The sequence below is a fragment of the Nuphar pumila genome, chromosome 4 (genome assembly GCF_984573655.1).
Source record: "Nuphar pumila chromosome 4, dmNupPumi1.hap1.1, whole genome shotgun sequence".
Taxonomy (NCBI): domain Eukaryota; kingdom Viridiplantae; phylum Streptophyta; class Magnoliopsida; order Nymphaeales; family Nymphaeaceae; genus Nuphar; species Nuphar pumila.
Window position 1 is genome coordinate 134,403,845 of NC_143252.1, and position 21,207 is coordinate 134,425,051.

The 21,207-nt window shown below is 44.1% G+C and overlaps 1 protein-coding gene across 2 annotated transcripts in view; it reads right to left on the minus strand.

The window, feature by feature from the left end:
- Positions 1–20,985, minus strand: part of LOC149841150 (alternative NAD(P)H-ubiquinone oxidoreductase C1, chloroplastic/mitochondrial-like) — a 57,146-nt gene extending 36,161 nt beyond the window's left edge. For both annotated transcript variants that reach the window (XM_090004680.1, XM_090004681.1), the window contains exon 1: positions 20,764–20,985. In XM_090004680.1, the coding sequence (XP_089860806.1) occupies positions 20,764–20,812 (49 nt within the window). In that variant the 5' untranslated portion in view covers positions 20,813–20,985. The remainder of the gene's footprint in view (positions 1–20,763) is intronic.
- Between the last annotated feature and the right edge of the window lie 222 nt (positions 20,986–21,207).

Below are 21,207 nucleotides of genomic sequence, written 5' to 3' on the forward strand. Positions count from 1 at the left end.
TTTCTTTTATCATTACAAGTGCTTCCGCAATTTCTTGTTACATGTTGTCCTAAATTTGATCATTTAAGATTATTGTCATTCTACATCTTGGTATGCATATAATTGCAATTTATAGAGGCTTGATTTGATTCTTGGATTATTCCAAATCCATCCTCACAACATGACATTGCTTAAATATTTCATGTTGTGTTTATTGAGTCTTTTGATAATGATCATGATTGAACATAATTTCGTATTTATGCAAAATTATTATAAGGCATATTGTTGTGATTAATTATGTTGGACCTTTGAATCGGCCCTCTTTGTAAAATCACATATTTGGAAAATGATTTCCCTAAGTGTTCATTGCCTTTTTATAACATTTATTTTTATTCATCACAAGTTATATGATGCATCAATCCTTTTTGTATGGCCTTATTGTTATATTAGAGATAATTGTTGAGGTGAGTTAAGGGCACCTTGTGTTATGTCATTTTAGATTGTCCAATTACCATATTAAAGATGGTTGTTGAGGTGAGTTATGGGCACTTGGGACTCTAGAATGATTTGTTATATAATCTCTAATTATGAGTGTGTCACTCGTTTTCTTTTGGCCATTGATCTTATAGATGCTCTTATTTATATATAAATGTGATGGATATATGGTGTCTTGGAACCTTAAATGTTTTAAGGTATATTTAATTCAAGGGTGTTGGGGATTATTGCCCAACCTTTTATTGCTTATGAATCTTATGAGTGCATTTGCACATTTGTAATTTCGTGTTACATGCTTTTGTGCACAAGTGTTCCAAGTGTTCTTGTTGTGCGTATGTGCACATATTTATTTTCAAAATATTGTCTAAGGTTTTATTTATATGTTTGTCATTACAAAGTTATTGCCTCAAAAGTCTTCTCCTCTTATACCTCTTATCTAAGCGTCATCATATGTAGACAAGACATATTATTACACCATTGTGTGTTGGTAGCCCTTTGTTGGCTTTGCTCTCTTGGTCTAGTAGTTGAACACACTTGTCTTGAGTGTTATTATATGTAGACAAGGCACGTTGATTCACACCATGATGTGTGATTTTTAGTCCATATTGGCATTTGTATCCTTGTTCTAGTCGCTGAGATGTATGCCCATGGTTGGCTTGTTGCACTCATTTCAAGTGTCATTTTATGTAGACAAAAGATGTATTGTGTTTTAGCCCATGGTTGGCTTGATACTCTTGTTCTAATAGCTGAACATACTTGGTCTTGAGTGTATTTTTACATAGACAATAGATGCTTTTGGTCCATGTTGGCGTGTATTTTCTTAGTCTTATCGTTGATGCACTCATTTCAAGTATTATTACATGTAGACAAGAGGTTCTTTTACACACCGTTGTGTGTGTCCTTGGCCTTTAATGGCATTATATTTATGTTCTTGATCTAGTAGCTTACACACTTGATTTGTGGGTTTTGGAGAACTAATGAGGTAGTTGCTTGTAATGGATGAATTATTGTTGAAATTTGTGAAATTTCATTCATATTTTGTCTTTTTAAGATACAAGTGAATCATATCATTAATATGCATATTTTAAAATCAAATTGATTTTTTGGTCACCTTTATATTTGATATGCAAAATGAGTTTTTGTAATTGCAATCATTTGAGTGAGATGTTCCTAAATGTGTAAGGTTCTCTACTCAAATAACTCTCATTATTTTGCCTCTTAAGTGGACTTAAAACCTTTTTGAACTCGTGTGTTTTATACACTCTTTTAAGCATTTTCGTCTTGAAATCGCTTTCAAAGGACTTGCTAAAAATAAAAAACACTTGTCTTTCTATCTTATCGGTTCATATTACTTGACTAAAGTATGATTGGAGCATGATCATTAATGACTCTTTTAGGTGTTGATTCATTTCATGATATTATATGCATATGCTCATTATGGCATTTTGGTCTTCCTTCAATAAATTATGTGCAACTTATGCCTCTTCGTAGGCTTTTTGTGGTGTCCCTTGTGGACCATTATGTTATTCCTCGTTATGAGGTTGTGTTTGTCCAATGTTGGACTTTATGAATGCATTATGCATTCTTGTAATTTGTTTCCGCTCCCTCTTCAACATGGTATATGATTATGAAAAATTGATTTGCATACATAAGTAATTATCTTGTTCCATCAAATCCTGTGATGAATTATGCATAGAATATCTTTTTGCACCATTACTTTTGGATGAATTATATGATAGGATTTTGTGGTTAATTCATCTTATTTGGAATATTTCACTTGATTAAAGTGCAAAGATATCTTTTACTTGGACCTCTTCTTGATTTGTTCCACAGGATCTTGAAGATGAGAGGAAAAGAAGAACCTTGGATAGATCATGAAAGGTGCTCATCGTTAAAGACTTTGGAGGAAGACATTTGCAAATTTCAATGGCATTCGGACTGAAGGCTCTTGAAGCCTTGAGATTCTTCCTCTTGCATTCTACAATCTTTTCGTTCCCCCACGCAAAGTTTGAGGGGGGTGTTAAAATGTATCATTCAATCTTTGTAATCTTATATATATTTTATATATATAAAGGATGATACATATACATATATGGTATATATGCATATGTATCTTCCTAATTATATATATAAAATATATATTTCTCTATTATTAGACATAAGGGTAGTTTAGTCATTTCCCCTTTTTACGCATATTCCATTTGGAATATGTTTGTAATTTTATTTTTATTTTTATTTTTTATTTTATTCATTCTTGTGGTTTGCGCCACCTAGGGAGGCTCCCCAAAGAGTCGTTGGGGGCTCCCAACGACTCCTTTGGGAGCCCCCTATGTGGCTCCTCTCTTGTGTTATAAATAGGGGTCTCCCCCTTGTAATTTAAGCACTCTCTTGGAGGAGCCTTTGCTCCATGTAATGGGTGTTACACCCTTCCTCTTTACAATAATATCAACTTATGCCTTATAGGCATTTTTGCCCCTTTGTGGGTTTATGTGTTAGCACATTATGTGCTTGTGTTTTCCCCTTTAGTGGGTATATTCGCACTTCATGTGCATGTGTATTGGTTCATTATTGAACCTAATATATTCAAAGCCGTTTCCTTACAGGCTATAGGTTGCAAATCAAGATCACACATCCAACACGATAAAGATGTGTTTGGTTTTCAGACTATCACACATCAGTTTCTCGCGACTACACAGTTTTCATACCAGAGATAAAATCTGGACAGGCTTCAAGCGACATAGGGAATAGCGTGTGTTATCACCACGCATCAGCCACTAAGACAACCAGTAGCAGTACTCAACACAGAATCCCTTGACAAAAAAATTCCCACAAACAAAATATTTTCCCACACTGCAGGGAATCACGCCTGCTGCCAAAAAAAAATTAACATGCTGCTTTCACAGCACACACGTTCCAAAGATATTTCTGTAATAAATTAACATGCTGCTTTCACAGCACACACTTTCCAGCCAAACAGATCACGACACAGCAGGGAATCACGGCTGCTAATATTCATCTTCTGAACTCGAACAACAAAATAGAATCTGAGACGAACTCAGCACTCAGATTCACAACCAACTATAGTATGAGCACGCAGAAACATAGAACTTCAAAGCACTCGGCAACAATACAGTGCAGGAACCACGATACTCCCAGCCATATAATCACAGAAACCCCGACAATAAAGAACTCGGCAACAATACAGTGCAGGAAATCACGGCATCACGGCAGAGATAAACTCAGCAAGAATCACGGCAGGGAATCACAGCAGGGTTTACGTGGCGCTGATCAGATCTGTTTTAAGAAAAGGGCTGCGACACGCAACTTGAAACCCACAACCGTAACAAGAAGTTTATAACCACCCAAAACTGAACACAGACTTACCAAATCGACTCCAAGCAGCGACTGCAATCTTGGTTAAGTCACAGCTTCAGATCACTGGTTCACGAGCAGCAGCCTCAGCACAATATAGTCACGGTCACAAACAGATCACGATACACAGGTTGCAGGCTGATCACGATCCAGCGCCACCACTCCTGCTTCACACTTCACTACCAACATCATCCTTGAGCAACCTCAGCAGCAGTGTCATCCCAGAAGGGAGACCCGCTTTGATACCATGTTGAAAGACGCACCCAACCCTAGGTAGAGAGAGAGATAGAGGGAAAGATAGAAGAGAGAGAGAGTGAGAGGGAGAGACGGCTGCACAGAGAAAATACTTCATGCATTATTAGGGCTTCTCTCTATGTTAAATAGAGAGAGGCTAAAAAGAATAATTACATCTTAGCCCATTATGAAAACATAATTTCAAATAGCCTCTAATATAAAAAGACTTAACTTAAAACTACCTATTCTCAACAATATCAAATAAACTTAAAACTTAAAACCTCTTAATCTCAACAAAATTAATTTACTCTGATGTTTTGGGACCTTTCTCGGTTATGTCATTATCCAAATCCAAGTATGATGTGGTTTTCATAGATGATTTTACTCGTTTCACTTGGATATATTTCCTAAAATCCAAGGACCAAGTCCTAAATGTCTTTCGTATGTTCAAATTATATGTTGAAACTCAATTTTTTCGAAAAATCTTAACATTACGGAGTGATGGTGGTGGTGAATTCATGTCCACTCATTTCACACAATTTTTACTTGATAATGGCATTCAACGTAAGTTAAGTTGTCCAAGGACCTCCCAACAAAATGGTGTGACTGAACGAAAACATCACCATATTGTGGAGACCGCCTTGACCATGATGTATGATGCTAATCTCAAGTCTTACCTTTAGTTGGAGGCCTTCCACACGGCAGCTTATTTGATAAACAGAATGCCTCTATCCAACCTTGAAGGTGAGTCATCATATTCTTTGTTATACAAATCATGTCCTAATTATTCTTGGTTATGTGCATATGGATGTCGATGCTTTGTCCATATTGATGGCACGATGCGGAACAAATTATCTCTCAGAGCCACCATGTGTCAATTCATTGGGTATGACGAAGAATACATGGGATATAAATGCTTTGATAATGCTGCCAACTATGTCACATGGGTGCGGGTGCGGGTGCGGGTGCGGGTGCGGGGATTCGGCACTTCCAAAAAACCCGGGTGCGGGGGTGCGGCAGGGGCAAAAATGTCAATATATATATATAGGGGGTCGGGGTTCCCCTCGATTTTTTTTTTAAAAAAGCAGCTGTCTGCTGCTTTTTTTAAAAAAAAATAGAGCAGCTGTCAGCTGCTGCTGTCAGCAGCTGTCAGCTGCTGTCAGCCAGCTGCTGTCAGCCAGCTAACAGAGTTGCTTTTTAAAAAAAAGAATCCAGCTGCTGTCAGCCAGCTGACAGAGCTGCTTTTTAAAAAAAAGAATAGCAGCTGACAGCTGCTGTCACAGCTGCTGTCAGCCAGCTGACAGCTGCTGTCACAGCTGACAGACAGCTGCTGTCAACAGTTTCTTTTTAAAAAAAAAAAATCGCAGCATAGGTGATAGGGCAAATTTTTTAAAAAAAAAAAATCCAAAAAAAAAAATGGACTTAAATGATCCTGGGTGCGGTCAACGCACCCAGGATCATTTGACCGCACCCAGTACCGCACCCGCACTCGCACCCGCGTCGAGTCGCGTCGACGCGGGTGCGGCACCCTGCTAGCCGAATCCCTGTGACATAGGCTGCCAACAAAGTTCTTATCTCTCACCATGTTTTTAATGAAGATGTTTGTGGGGCAGCCTCATCTGAAATCATTAATAGTTCGTTGCATTCTTTTTTGTCATCATCTACACCACAAACCCAGAGTATTTTTATTGACAAAGTTGCTGCCAATAATACCTGGCCAGCATATGAACAGCAGCCTCGTTTTCAAATTTTTTAAAAGGTCTATAGCAGACAAGGTGGACAGCAGTCTGGAAAATGCAAGGAATCAATTGACGAACCATTTCAGCCCACTATTTCCACGCCCACTATTTCCACTGCTGATCAGATTATAGAGCCTTCCTCATTGGTTGACAATAGTACCTCTAATCAGCCTTCTAACAGTTTCTCATCTCAGTCATCCAATAATGCAGCAGAAGTTAGTTCTATTCAACAGCGGTCTCACCCCACTCGCATGTCCAGCAGGGTTCGACATCCTCATGATAAATGGGTCAATTATAAATCCTTCTCTCTGGACTTTCAGGTATATGCTGCATCGCTTTATGATTTTCAAGAGCCCCAGTCTTTTGTTGAAGCCAGTCATCATTCACGATGGACTAATGTTATGAATGAAGAAATCGCAGCCCTTCATGAGTGCAATACATGGAAAATAGTTCCTCCACCAGCAAATAAAAACGTGGTAGGTTGTTGGATAGACTCGATTTTGATGAAACCATTAGTCCAATTGTTCGCATGAGAACAATTCATATTGTTTTGTCTCTGGTTGTATCTAATGGATGGGATCTATTCCAGTTAGATGTTAAAAATGTATTCCTTCATGGCTATTTGTGTGAAAAAATATATATGGAACATCCTCCTGGCTATCTTGAGAAAGATGCTCACAGCACTGTTCTCAGACTCAAAAAGGCTATATATGGCCTAAAACAGGCTTCACGGGCATGGTTTGATACATTCAGTAATGTTGTTCGTTCTCTTGGTTTTGAGCATAGTCATTGTGATTATTCTCTATTTGTGCATCATGACAAATTTGCGATCACAATCATCTTGGTTTATGTGGATGATATAGTCATCACAGGCAGCAATCATGCCAAGATTAGTCAGTTGAAGTCCATTCTTCATAGTCAATTTCACATGAAAGATTTAGGCCCTCTTCGGTTCTACTTGGGTGTGCAGGTGGCTCAACAATCAGATCGTCTCATTCTTTCACAGCAAAAGTATGCTAGAGACATACTACATCATAGTGGAATGCTGGCATGCAAACCTGTATTCACTACCATGGCTATTCCAACTCAGTTGGGTCATAGTTCTTCGGATGAAGCTGATTTTTTCGAAGCATTGTTGGTGCCTTATAGTACCTTACCTTCACGTGTCCAGATTTATCTTTCTTAGTGAATCAAGTATCTCAATTTATGCATAAACCTCAGATGCGTCATATGAAAGCAGTAAAGAGGATTCTTAGATATATTAAAGGCACTCTTTCAGATGGTCTCATTTATCTCCGCCCTTCTTCGGTGAGTCCTATTCTGATGCATATTAGGGCCACGATCCTCTCACAAGGCGATCGATGACTGGTTATGGTGTTTATTTGGAAAGGCACCTGATCTCTTGGGCTAGTTGAAAGCAAAAAACTGTTGTCTGCTCTAGTAGAAAGGCGGAATATCGCGCTATGGCAGCTGTTACTGCGGAAGTTGATTGGGTTAAGCAAATATTATTCAGCTTGCATCAGCATATATTGAGCACTCTGCTCTGTTATGATAATAGGAGCGTGTTTGCTATCTCTATTAATCCAGTTCAGCATGGTAAGATGAAACATGTCGAGATTGATCAACATTTTGTTTAGAAAAAGGTTGAAGCCAAAGAAATTCAGCCTGTCTTTATTCGAGGAGAGAACCAAGTGGCTGATCTTTTCACCAAAGCTCTTACAGTTCGCCGTCATTGGAATCTAAAATCCAAACTGTCCATGGTCGTCGACCACGCTCACTTTGAGGGGGCGTGTTAGAATAGTGTTAGAATGATAGGATTTTGGATCCATATCCAGACCCAATATGTATATGGCATTATTGTAATTATTATAAAGAGCAATATATATATATCAAAAGACGTCACCCGGTTAGGGTGAGACGTCCTGCTATCTTTCACAACTTTTGTCTTGTGCTTTTCCTCTTTTCTTGTCTGTATTGTGCAAGGATAGATCGCCAAGAAATCTCACAGAATTGTCACTACAACCTCTACAGATATCACTATGACTAAAGATTTCAGTTTTCCAGAGTATACTTGTGCTTACTACAGTACCACCTGACAACAAAGTTACGAATATGCCCAAGTAGGCTACTCAAACTTCGGTCAGCCTTTTGTGTATCTTTAGTTTCCTCTACTCTAAGGCTCTGTTTGGAAACTACAGCTGGGATGGGAATTAATGCAACTGGTGAAAACTTGGTCAAACTACCTTGGGGGTGGACGTTTGGAAACTGGTAGCTGGGATGGGTGTTTATGCATTTGGGATGAGAAGTGAGGCCCTCTCTCCTTTGTATTTACACTAAAGAATGGAATTGACAGCTACTGCCAAATCAAGGATTTGGTAGCTGCCACTTTTTCAAATGCATAATTTCCGTCTCACTACCAGTTTCGAAAACCGTACATCCTTCTTAGGCACATATGATCATTCCTCTGAGTCAGTTTCTATACTAGCGTGCTTCATCCCATAGGGAACAAAATGAATCTATGTAACCAATTGAAAGCCACGCATCAGGGCCTTTACACTAAAATGGAGCCATCATGTTGGTTCCTAAATTTGGTCCTCTCGTTGTAAAACGCACGTTTCAAAAAAAAAAAAAATTGTATTGGACCCGGGCCCGTCATCGTTAGGGTTTTAATAACCCGACTCAGGAAGAGGATTTTAAACCCTCTTCCCAAGCGTTGCACCCTCCCCCCACGCCTGCGACCCGATAAGGGAAGCCAATCGAGGCTTCCCCGATTTTTCGCCCCTCGAGCTCTTTAAGAGCACTCTAGGGAGGGCGAGGGGAGGCACGCCTCCCTCTCGAAGCCTTCGCTCCCATCACGCCGACCTCCTCCTTCCCTGCGCACGCCACCAGCACCGCCGTCGTTGCGACCCACGCCGACGCCGGCCACCGCCTCCTAGGTACGCCCTCTAATCCTCCCTCTTCAACCCCCCTCTCTGTCACCTCGTCGAGAGGCCTACAGGCGGCGCACGGCCCCTGCCGCGGCCTCCCACCTCCCTTGTGCCCATCGAAGGCCCGACAGGTGGCCTACGGGGCTCCTGTCGTTCCCTTCTCCCTCTGAGGTTCGTCGGAGTGCCGACAGGGGACCAATGGCCCCTGCGACACCCCCTCTCCCCTGTGGGTGATAGGGCGACCGACAGAAGGTCGGTTGCCCCCTGTTACCCCTGTCCCGATCTCTCTCTCTCTCTCTCTCTCTCTCTCTCTCTCTCTCTCTCTCTCTCTCTCTCTCTCTCTCTCTCTCTCTGTCGGCAGGGGTTGACCCCTGCCGCCTCTCGGCTGTCAGCAGGGGGGTTGGCCCCCTGCCGTCTCATGGCTGTCGGCAGGGGCTCAGCCCCTGCCATTTCGATGTTGTCGGCCGGGGCTGGCCCCCTGCCATCTCATGGTTGTCGACAGGGGCTCAGCCCCTGCCGCTTTGCTGCTGTCGGCAGGGGCTGACCCCCTGCCGTCTCATGGCTGTCGGCAGGGGCTCAGCCCCTGCCGCTTCGTGGCTGTCGGCAGGGGCTGGCCCCTGCCATCTCGTTGCTGTCGGCAAGGGCTTAACCCTTGCCGCCTCGCTGCTGTCGGCAGGGGCTTGCCCCCTACCGCTTCGTTGCTGTTGGCAGGGGCTGGCCCCCTACCGCCTCGTTGCTGTCGGCAGGGGCTGGCCCCCTGCCGCCTCGCTGTTTTCGATAGGGGCTCATCCCCTGTCGCTTCGCTGTCATCGGCAGGCAGGGGCTCGCCCCCTGTCGCTTTTCTGATTTCGGCAAACAAGGGCACACCCCTGCTACCTCTCTCTTTTTCGATCGACAGGCCGAGGGAGATGCCCTGCCTGACTTTCTATTTCATCTGCATGATAAATAGTGTAGCATTGATTACTCACACTTTTGCATACTTCGCATCGAACCCCGCTCTGGCTCCGCGGCCTGAGCCTCGTATCATGTAGACGCACGCAGCTGCACTACATCCCGAGGTAGGGGAAAGTCGCACGAGGATTTTGGATGAATAAAATAAAATAAGACTTCTGAGATAGAATAGTTATTTTACATACCTGCTTATCTGAAGAAGTATTTAATTTATGATTGGTTGGTCAGTGTTTTACTCGTTCTGATTCTTTTGAAACTACATGCTCAAAGTAAACTCTATGGGTAGACTCATTCTACAGAGAATCGAGTAGTTTAATTGGTATATACCGGCTTACCTGTAGGATTACTTAACTTGTGATTGTCTGTTCTACATGCTTATTCTTTTGAAATTGCATACGTAATGTAAACTTTGTGAATAGACTCATTTCTAGAGAGAAACCCATTGCAATTGCTATTGTAACCGAACCTTGAGACAGATATGGTATAAATTTGACGAGAGGTCATGGAGTACCTTGAAGTGGGAAATCAACACTTTATTGATATAGATGAGATAATGTCGGCCTCCACAGGCCAATTGCTCAAAGAGCAATACCTGTCATGTATGAACCAAAAGAATCATAAAACATTATATGTTGCCCTCTCATCGTAGTCGTACCTCTAGGTAGGTACGATTGTACTTTTGGACAAGTACGTCCCATGTGTGTTACGATGGTTGAATGATGAGGTTGTAGCAACCTCGATGCGTGCATTTAGCACAATGCTGAGATCACATAAATGGTGACAACTCGCCTTCACAGGCAAGATGCTCGAGTGGGTCTAATAGACCAGAGCATGTAGGATGGGGCGGCGGTTAAGAAACCCCCGTCGTACTCATTCGACCTTCACGGTTCATCAAGGGAGAGGATGAATGGTACAAAAACTCCGATAGACAGGTTGTTAACAACCACCCCACGGGCAAAAGACTCAACTTCCCCAGTCATCGGAGTTAGGGGAAATGGGATTACCATAAATTATCCCAGGTGGTAACTCTCAGGTAGTTCTGCAGAAGTTGGATGCATCCATGGGCCACGAATGCCTTTGGAGATTTACTCTCTTGGTCACTGACCGTCCCCTTAGAAGCGGACTCAGTCAGTCATCCGGGTTAATGAAAACACCTGACATAATAAACCCCCGGATCGGTCTCGGTTGTTTCTATGTTTCGCGTCTGTGCCTACCCACAAGCCAATTAATATCAGAATTTAAGGAATATCTTTTTGAATAGTTGTAGCTGATTGAGACTTACACTGCTTCGAACAATAGCTCTTTGCACATATTACACTTGTTAGAATAGATTACAACTGTATTGATTGTTATAATATAACAACTGCTTATCTCATGAATGTCCTGCTTTATTTTCATTCTACTTATCTATTTGTGCACCTACTGGTTTGTTATGAAACTCACCCATTTCATGGGCAGGTAAGGAGTAGGACTTCACAGACGGCCGATGGTGTGGTGCAAAATGACTCAAGATTTTATCTTCTTTCTGCTGGCGGCTTGGCTCTGAGTCTTTTTGAGTTTTTCTTTAAATTATTGAATTTTGGGAAAACGCTCATTTTGTAATAAACTGCTGATTTTTAATCTATTGCCTTATTTCCTCAATTGCTTTAAGTTGTTGTTCATGTGAGTGATGGTTTTTCGGCTAACGTACCCAGGATTGTTGACTTGTGCTCCTTTCTAAATGTTTTCCGCTGTCGTTTTTAAAAGTAAAAACTTTAAATCTTTGAAAGGTTTTTCGATAATGTTTTCGAAATCACAAGTTGAAATTTTTGGGCGTTACAACTTGGTATCAGAGCCAGATCAGAAAGAGGTGAATCTTGACTATTGAGCATCCCATCGCGCTGTAAGTAAGTCTTTGATATTTTATAACATGTTTAGACTAAATTATATTCTTGTTTTTTATTCGTAGTAACGTCAGATAAATGGATCCATTTGCTGGTTCTAGTGGTAGTCGTGGTAGGGGCACGCGTAGGGTGTGTGGCCATTCCGTAAGGAAGAGGGGCGGACATGGGATGTTCGGGGCTGGTTACTGGGCTAACCGCCCTCCTCTACCCATTTTTACGGATGATCAGGGTTTCCCACTACCGATCGCCTACCAAATACCCTTGGCAGCAACGTGGGTTGAGGTGTATGCTCGAGAAGGTGGGTTCGCGCCTTCACACGTTCGGGTGCACCATCAGACACCACAAGAGTCATCGGGAGATTTTGTTCCCCCTGAGTTAGGGGGGAGTGCATATTCTGTGGAGAATCAGGGCACACCATGGATGCCTGCCTCTGCAAGGCCGAGCACGATGACAAGATCGCAATTTCGACTGTAGGCGAGCAACCGCTACCTCCAGCAGACCTAGTGGGCGGTGTATCACCCATATACACGCCTTGGACGGATTCTTCAAGTTATAGCCTTGGCTCACCGGAATATACTCCGGCGACGCCCCTTTGCGGACAAGAGACCTCCTACGGGGAGCCACCTCCCTTCACCCCTAAGCGCAGATTCAGGCGCACAGGCAATAGAAGAGAATATCTTAAGAAGTACTCTAGCTGTCCCTAAGGGGAGGTAGCACCTACCTAGTTTTGTTGGAGTCTATGAACTCATTTATAATTACATAATAGAACTTTTGTTTGTGTACCAGCACTGGTGGGTTCAAAATAAATGACTTCCGTAATAAAGATCTATATTTTTGCCTTTGCTCCTATACTTATGTCTTCTTGTGCTTCTTCAGTAAATTTTTTTTTTTTTTTACTCTTAACCTTGGTTGCTTTTTTTAAGGATGACGGGGAACTCAAGCAACAGCATGGCTGATGAGTTGTGTGAGCAGAGGGGCTTCATGATGGATACCCTTAACACTTTGGCAGAGGCAATTCGTAACCAGGGTCGCCCCCAGCAGGATCCGGGTTCTCTTGTGGGGAACACACCAACCGCAACATATGAAAAAATTCTGAAGCTTGACCCTCCTACCTTCTCTGGCAAGGTTGACCCTGACTTGGCGGAGAGTTGGGTCAAAGAGGTGGAACGGGTGTTCCAAGTATTGTCCGTTCCTGACGATAAGAAGACGATGTTCGGGTCCTTTCGATTGAAGAACGACGGTCGCGAGTGGTGGGACACTACCCGGGAGGTGCAGTTCTCAGGTGCTGAGGTGATTCCTTGGGAGGCCTTTCGGAGGGTTTTTCTCAGAAACTACTTTTTTCCTGATGCGAGGGAAAAGAAGAAGGTGAAATTTCTGGAGTTGTGCCAAGGTAGCTTAAGTTTGAACGAATATGTTGCCAAATTTCAATGGTTGGAGCGTTATTGTCCTCACCTATTCGAGGATAATCATGAGCGGGCTGGGAAGTTCATTCGCGGACTGAATGAAGGACTCAGGCATAGGGTTCTCACCAGCATGCCCGCAACTTTTTCTACGGCGGTAGCAGCAGCCACCCTACTGAACGAGGATTGGGAGCGTTCAAAAAGTGTGCAAGCCAAAAAGTCACCCGCGTCAGGTGGTGATCAGAAGAATACCTATTCTGACGGCCCAGGGCAGCTGCCACCATTACCAGTGAAGACTGAGGGAGGGAAGAAACAGTTCCCTCCGGCAAAGCGCCAACGACAGCAGGGCCATCCGCCACCCAGACAGCCGTCTGGAGATAACTGCCCCAAGTGCAAGAGGTCTCACGTAGGACAATCTTGTCCGCGGGACACTGGCGGATGCTTGTACTGTGGCAAGATGGGTCATTTCATACGCGACTGCCGAAAGAAAACAGCAGACAACCTCAAGCGAACCGACAACGTATCTCAGCCTCCTCGACCACCTCATCAGCAGCAACAGCGAGCACAACCAAGCAGTGTCAGGGTGCCGGGTCGAGTTTATGCAGCCACGGTCGATCAATTGACAAAAGGGGATCTCGTTCAAGGTACCATTCTTGTTGCTCGTCAAGCAGCTTTTGCACTCTTTGATTGTGGTGTCACACACTCGTTTATTTCAGAAAAATTCGTAAAACAATTGCATATAACTGTAAAACCACTTGACAACGCTTTAGACGTGTATAACCCCGTTGGGAAGAACACAGTTTGCACCACTTACATACCTGAATTGAACGTGGCAGAGCGGCACTTGCCTGCTTGTGCTATCTTGCTTGAGATGACAGAATTTGACGTCATCCTAGGCATGGATTGGTTGCATAAGTATCATGCCAAGATATTTTGCCGTGATGACAAGATCGTTTTATCACCTCCAGGCTCTCCGAGAGTAAAATTCAGAATTCCCAGACCTGTACGAGCAAGCCGAATAATCTCGGCGCTTAAGGCGCAGAACTTCTTGCGGATGGGATGCACTGCCTTTTTTGTTAGTGTTATCCAATCAGATCCAATGCCTATTCCTATCGGTGAGTTGGATGTTGTTCGTGATTATCCCGACGTTTTTCCTAAAGAGTTGTCGGGACTTTCACCATCTCGTGAGGTAGAATTCAATATTGAATTGCTACCAGGTACGACGCCGATCTCCAAAGCACCCTACAGGATGGCACCAGCGGAGCTTGAGGAGCTGAATAAGCAGTTGCAGGAGTTGTTGGATCAGGGATTCATTCGCCCCAGCGTATCTCCTTGGGGAGCTCCTGTGCTTTTCGTGAAGAAGAAGGACGGGACCTTGCGTCTGTGCATCGACTATTGAATGCTCAACCAGGCCACGATAAAAAACAAGTACCCGTTGCCGCATATCGAAGACTTGTTCGATCAGTTGCAGAAGGCTAAAGTTTTCTCGAAAATCGACCTTAGGTCTGGATACCATCAACTCAGAATCAGGAATTATGATATCCCTAAGACTATTGTTCGGACGAGATACGGACATTACGAGTTCACAGTCATGCCGTTCGGACTGACCAATGCCCCAACAACTTTTATGGACTTAATGAATAGGGTGTTCAAGCCATTTTTGGACACTTTCGTGATCGTGTTCATTGACGACATCTTGGTGTACTCAGAAAGTCGAGAGCAACATCGGGAACACCTAACCATCGTGTTGGAGACCCTGCGAAAGGAACGTTTGTATGCCAAGTTCTCTAAATGTGAATTCTGGCTCAAGGAAGTCATGTTTCTGGGACACGTTATTTCTAAGGAAGGTGTGTCCGTGGACCCTGCAAAGGTTGAGGTTGTACTCAGTTGGCAGCAACCAAAGAACGCACGTGATATCAGGAGTTTTCTTGGACTAGCGGGTTACTACAGAAGATTCATTCAGGATTTTTCAAAAATTGCGTTACCCCTGACGAAGTTGTTGAAGAAAGAAGCTAGATTCTTATGGGACGAGAAGTACGAGACGAGTTTTCAGTTATTGAAGGAGCGACTTATCAGTGCTCCTATTTTGACCTTACCTTCTGGTAAAGGCGGATTTGTGATTTATACTGATGCCTCTGGGTCAGGCATAGGGGCCGTGTTGATGCAAAATGGGAAAGTGATCGCTTACGCCTCTCGGCAACTTAAAATTCACGAGAAGAACTACCCAACTCATGATTTAGAGTTAGCTGCGGTGGTGTTCGCACTAAAGATATGGCGACACTACTTGTATGGGGAGCAGTTTGAAGCATTCACCGATCATAAGAGCCTTAAGTATCTATTTTCGCATAAAGAATTGAACATGAGGCAGCGGCGTTGGCTAGAATTCCTCAAGGATTACGACTTCACCCTCTCCTACCACCCAGGAAAGGCGAACGTCGTGGTTGACGCCCTCAGCCGCAAATCACTGGAAGTTTCGATTAATGCTTTATTTGTTGGATGGAGGTTGGTCGAAGACCTAGCCTCTTGGGAACCTTTCGCAATCACTCAAGGTTCAATCGGTTTATCCCACCTTGTTGCTCAACCTGAGCTACTAGCGAGGATCATCAATGGGCAGAAAATGGATGCACGCTACGAGAAGTTGAAGGCTCAAGCGATACTGGCAGATACACCTTTTCGTCTGAAGGAGGATGGAAGTATATGGTTGAAGGAGCGTCTTTGGGTTCCTGATGACCCGGTCTTACGAGATGAAATTCTTGCAGAAGCCCAAAAGTCTAGATACACCACTCACCCTGGCGGCACGAAGATGTTCAAGGACCTACAACGGAGTTATTGGTGGAACGGTATAAAGCGAGACGTGGCTGAGTATGTTTCGAAGTGTTTGACATGTCAGCAGATCAAGATCGAGCACCAAAGACCCGATGGGGTCATGCAGCAGATAGAGATCCCTCTATGGAAGTGGGAAGATGTTACTATGGACTTCATAGTTGGCCTACCGAGGACGCGGAGGAAGCATGACACGATTTGGGTGATCGTCGATAGACTCACCAAGTCTGCTCACTTCCTACCTATCCGTCTCAATCAATCGTTAGATAGTCTCGTTGATCTCTATGTTTGAGAGATTGTGAGACTGCACGGTGTTCCGATCTCGATTATCTCCGATCGTGATCCTAGATTCACTTCAAGGTTTTGGGGACAACTTCAGCTGGCTTTAGGCACAAAGTTGAAGTTCAGTACTGTGTTTCACCCTCAGACTGACGGGCAGTCGGAACGTACGATTCAGACCTTGGAAGACATGCTTCGAGCTTGTATGATGGACTGGAAGGGAGAGTGGGATTCCCACATCAGTCTGGCGGAATTCGCGTATAACAACAGCTATCATGCGAGCATCGGGATGACCCCATACGAAGCTTTGTATGGAAGGTCGTGTCGATCACCTGTTTACTGGGACGAGGTTGGTGAACGAAGATTGGAGGCACCTATAGTTTTGCAACACTATACTCAACAAGTGCAAATGATTCGAGAATGACTCTGTACCGCTCAGAGTCGGCAGAAAAGCTATGCAGATAGACGCCGACGAGAGCTTACCTTCGAAATTGGCGAGATGGTTTTTGTTAAGGTATCTCCGACGAAGAGCGTATTTCGGTTCGGGAAAAAGGGAAAGCTAAGTCCTAGATACGTTGGACCGTTCGAAATCCTGCAGCAGATTGGAGAAGCAGCTTATCGCGTAGCGTTACCTCCTCAGTATGCTCAGATCCATAATGTTTTTCACGTATCCATGTTCAGGAAGTACGTTCACGATCCATCGCATATCATCCATTATGATGGCGTGGACATTAGAGGGGACTTGACATTCGAAGAAAGACCAGTGGAGATCGTCGTGACCAAGTGCTAAGATCCAAGACCATTTCTTTTGTAAAGGTTCGGTGGCAACATCATAGAATTGACGAATGTACTTTGGAACCCGAGAGCGATATCAGGGAAAAATATCCTGACCTATATTTTGATTCTTGAAGGAAATAAATATTTCATGGACGAAATTCTTTTAAGAGGGGTAGGATGTAAAACCCACGTTTCAAAAAAAAAATTGTATTGGACCCGGGCCCGTCATCGTTAGGGTTTTAATAACCCGACTCAAGAAGAGGATTTTAAATCCTCTTCCCGAGAGCCGCACCCTCCCCCCGCGCCTGCGACCCGATAAGGGAAGCCAATCGAGGCTTCCCCGATTTTTCGCCCCTCGAGCTCTTTAAGAGCACTGTAGGGAGGGCGAGGGGAGGCACGCCTCCCTCTCGAAGCCTTCGCTCCAATCACGCTGACCTCCTCCTTCCCTGCGCACGCCACCAACGTCGTCGTCGCTGCGACCCACGCCGACGCCGGCCACCGCCTCCCATGTACGCCCTCTAATCCTCCCTCTTCAACCCCCCCTCTTTGTCACCTCGTCGGGAGGCCTGCAGGCGGCGCACGGCCCCTGCCGCGGCCTCCCACCTCCCCTGTGCCCATCGGAGGCCCGACAAGTGGCCTACGGGGCCCCTGTCGTTCCCTTCTCCCTCTGGGGTTCGCTGGAGTGCCGGCAGAGGACCAATGGCCCCTGCGACATCCCCTCTCCCCTGTGGGTGATAGGGCGACTGACGGGAGGTCGGTTGCCCCCTGTCACCCCCGTCCCGATCTCTCTCTCTCTCTCTCTCTCTCTCTCTCTCTCTCTCTCTGTTGGCAGGGGTTGGCCCCTGCCGCCTCTCGGTTGTCGGCAGGGGCTGGCCCCTGCCACCGTGTTGTTGTCGGCAGGGGGGGGCTGGGCTGGCCCCCTGCCGTCTCATGGCTGTCGGCAGGGGATCAGCCCCTGCCACTTCGATGCTGTCGGCAGGGGCTGGCCCCCTGCCGTCTCGTGGCTGTCGGCAGGGGCTCAGCCCCTGCCGCTTCGTGGCTGTCGACAGGGGTTGGCCCCCTGCCATCTCGTTGTTGTCGGCAGGGGCTCAGCCCCTGCCGCCTCGCTGTTGTCGGCAGAGGCTGGACCCCTTGCTGTCTCGCTGCTGTCGGCAGGAGCTGGCCCCCTGTCGCCTCGCTGTTTTTTATAGGGGCTCATCCCCTGTCGCCCCGCTGTCATCGACAGCAGGGGCTCGCCCCCTGTCGCTTTTCTGATTTCGGCAAACAGGGGCACACCCCTGCTACCTCTCTCTTTTTCGATCGACAGGCCGAGGGAGATGCCCTGCCTGACTTTCTATTTCATCTGCATGATAAATAGTGTAGCGTTGATTACTCACACTTTTGCATACTTCGCATCGAACCTCGCTCTGGCTCCGCGGCCTGAGCCTCGTATCATCTACACCCGTAGACGCACGCAGATGCACGACATCCCGAGGTAGGGGAAAGTCGCACGAGGATTTTGGATGAATAAAATAAAATAAGACTTCTGAGATAGAATAGTTATTTTACATACCTGCTTATCTGAAGAAGTATTTAATTTATGATTGGTTGGTCAGTGTTTTACTCGTTCTGATTCTTTTGAAACTACATGCTCAAAGTAAACTCTATGGGTAGACTCATTCTACAGAGAATCGAGTAGTTTAATTGGTATATACCGGCTTACCTGTAGGATTACTTAACTTGTGATTGTCTGTTCTACATGCTTATTCTTTTGAAATTGCATACGTAATGTAAACTTTGTGAATAGACTCATTTCTAGAGAGAAACCCATTGCAATTGCTATTGTAACCGAACCTTGAGACAGATATGGTATAAATTTGACGAGAGGTCATGGAGTACCTTGAAGTGGGAAATCAACACTTTATTGATATAGATGAGATAATGTCGGCCTCCACAGGCCAATTGCTCAAAGAGCAATACCTGTCATGTATGAACCAAAAGAATCATAAAACATTATATGTTGCCCTCTCATCGTAATCGTACCTCTAGGTAGGTACGATTGTACTTTTGGACAAGTACGTCCCATGTGTGTTACGATGGTTGAATGATGAGGTTGTAGCAACCTCGATGCGTGCATTTAGCACAATGCTGAGATCACATAAATGGTGACAACTCGCCTTCACAGGCAAGATGCTCGAGTGGGTCTAATAGACCAGAGCATGTAGGATGGGGCGGCGGTTAAGAAACCCCCGTCGTACTCATTCGACCTTCACGGTTCATCAAGGGAGAGGATGAATGGTACAAAAACTCCGATGGACAGGTTGTTAACAACCACCCCACGGGCAAAAGACTCAGCTTCCCCAGTCATCGGAGTTAGGGAAAATGGGATTACCATAAATTATCCCAGGTGGTAACTCTCAGGTACTTCTGCAGAAGTTGGATGCATCCATGGGCCACGAATGCCTTTGGAGATTTACTCTCTTGGTCACTGACCGTCCCCTTAGAAGCGGACTCAGTCAGTCATCCGGGTTAATGAAAACACCTGACATAATAAACCCCCGGATCGGTCTCGGTTGTTTCTATGTTTCGCGTTTGTGCCTACCCACAGGCCAATTAATATCAGAATTTAAGGAATATCTTTTTGAATAGTTGTAGCTGATTGAGACTCACACTGCTTGAACTGCTTCGAACAATAGCTCTTTGCACATATTACACTTGTTAGAATAGATTACAACTGTATTGATTGTTATAATATAACAACTGCTTATCTCATGAATGTCCTGCTTTATTTTCATTCTACTTATCTATTTGTGCACCTACTGGTTTGTTATGAAACTCACCCATTTCATGGGCAGGTAAGGAGTAGGACTTCACAGACGGCCGATGGTGTGGTGCAAAATGACTCAAGATTTTATCTTCTTTCTGCTGGCGGCTTGGCTCTGAGTCTTTTTGAGTTTTTCTTTAAATTATTGAATTTTGGGAAAACGCTCATTTTGTAATAAACTGCTGATTTTTAATCTATTGCCTTATTTCCTCAATTGCTTTAAGTTGTTGTTCATGTGAGTGATGGTTTTTCGGCTAACGTACCCAGGATTGTTGACTTGTGCTCCTTTCTAAATGTTTTCCGCTGTCGTTTTTAAAAGTAAAAACTTTAAATCTTTGAAAGATTTTTCGATAATGTTTTCGAAATCACAAGTGGAAATTTTTGGGCGTTACACTCGCACTATCAATGAAAGAAGGATGAAAAGAGAATCCCTTTGTTTGTCATGATGCACAAAGCCAATAAGAACAACGATCACACTTCGAATCGGAAGAATTTAAATTCCATGAATAAAGAAAACTTGTGCAGAACCCATTAGAAACCTAGCACACAAAAACAATCATAGACTTCCAAGAATCACTACAAAGATTAGACAAAAGAACTTAAACAAAGAATATCAAGGCAGGTGAAATCCTGGATATGGTTTCTTTACACCCATAAACTCCCCACGATTATCGACGAGTTTCATGTTCATTACCAATTCAACTATCTTCAGAAAGACGGGGGAAATTCACCTCTATCTTTTCAACCGCAAAGTTCTGGGGAGACTCAGTTTGAACCCCTACCAATCGTTAACAATTTCTCTAGTTAATACCCACAAATTGTAACAAGTCTAGCTATATGGGTGAAACGATATCGGTCAGAACATCGCCTAGAGAGAAACAAAATAGCAAAAGCAAAAGGCAAAAGATAGAAATTAAAGAAGAAAAAAAAGCTACAGCATATCTGCAATAAAAACCCACCGTTCAAAAATCTTGTACATTATAATAAAGGAAGCTACAGCCAGGGAATGATGGAAGAAACATGGTAAATACTAAATACCAAAATCCTCATGAGGTCAGAATTCTTGAAACAGGCTTACAGATGATATAGAGAGACACTCACGCCTAAGAGGGAGGGGGGAGAGAGAGGCAGCCAAAGCCATGGACTCCATTGCGCAGGGCAGAGTACACCGGGTGCGGTGATGGTGCGACCAAGAAAAGCGAGCTTTAGGAGGAGAGAGACTTGGTGTGAGTAAGGAGGTGGGGGTTCGTGGAGGAGGGATGGCGTGTTTTGACCTCTGCCACCACCCCCAACTGGCGTTCCTCAACCTTGTGTGTGGCTTCCTGTTTTGGTCCACGCATGCCGAACCGTTTTTTTTTTTCGGCAGAATCTCGTTTTTCAAAAAACTCGCGAGAAATAAAAAAAAAAATCATAAATCTCACGTTTTTTATGCAAAATCTCGGCAATAAAAAAAATAAAATATATTTTTTATAAGAAAATATTAATAAAATTATTCAAAAATAAAAATATACTGTTTTTTCATAATAAATAGCCGTTTAAAACGTA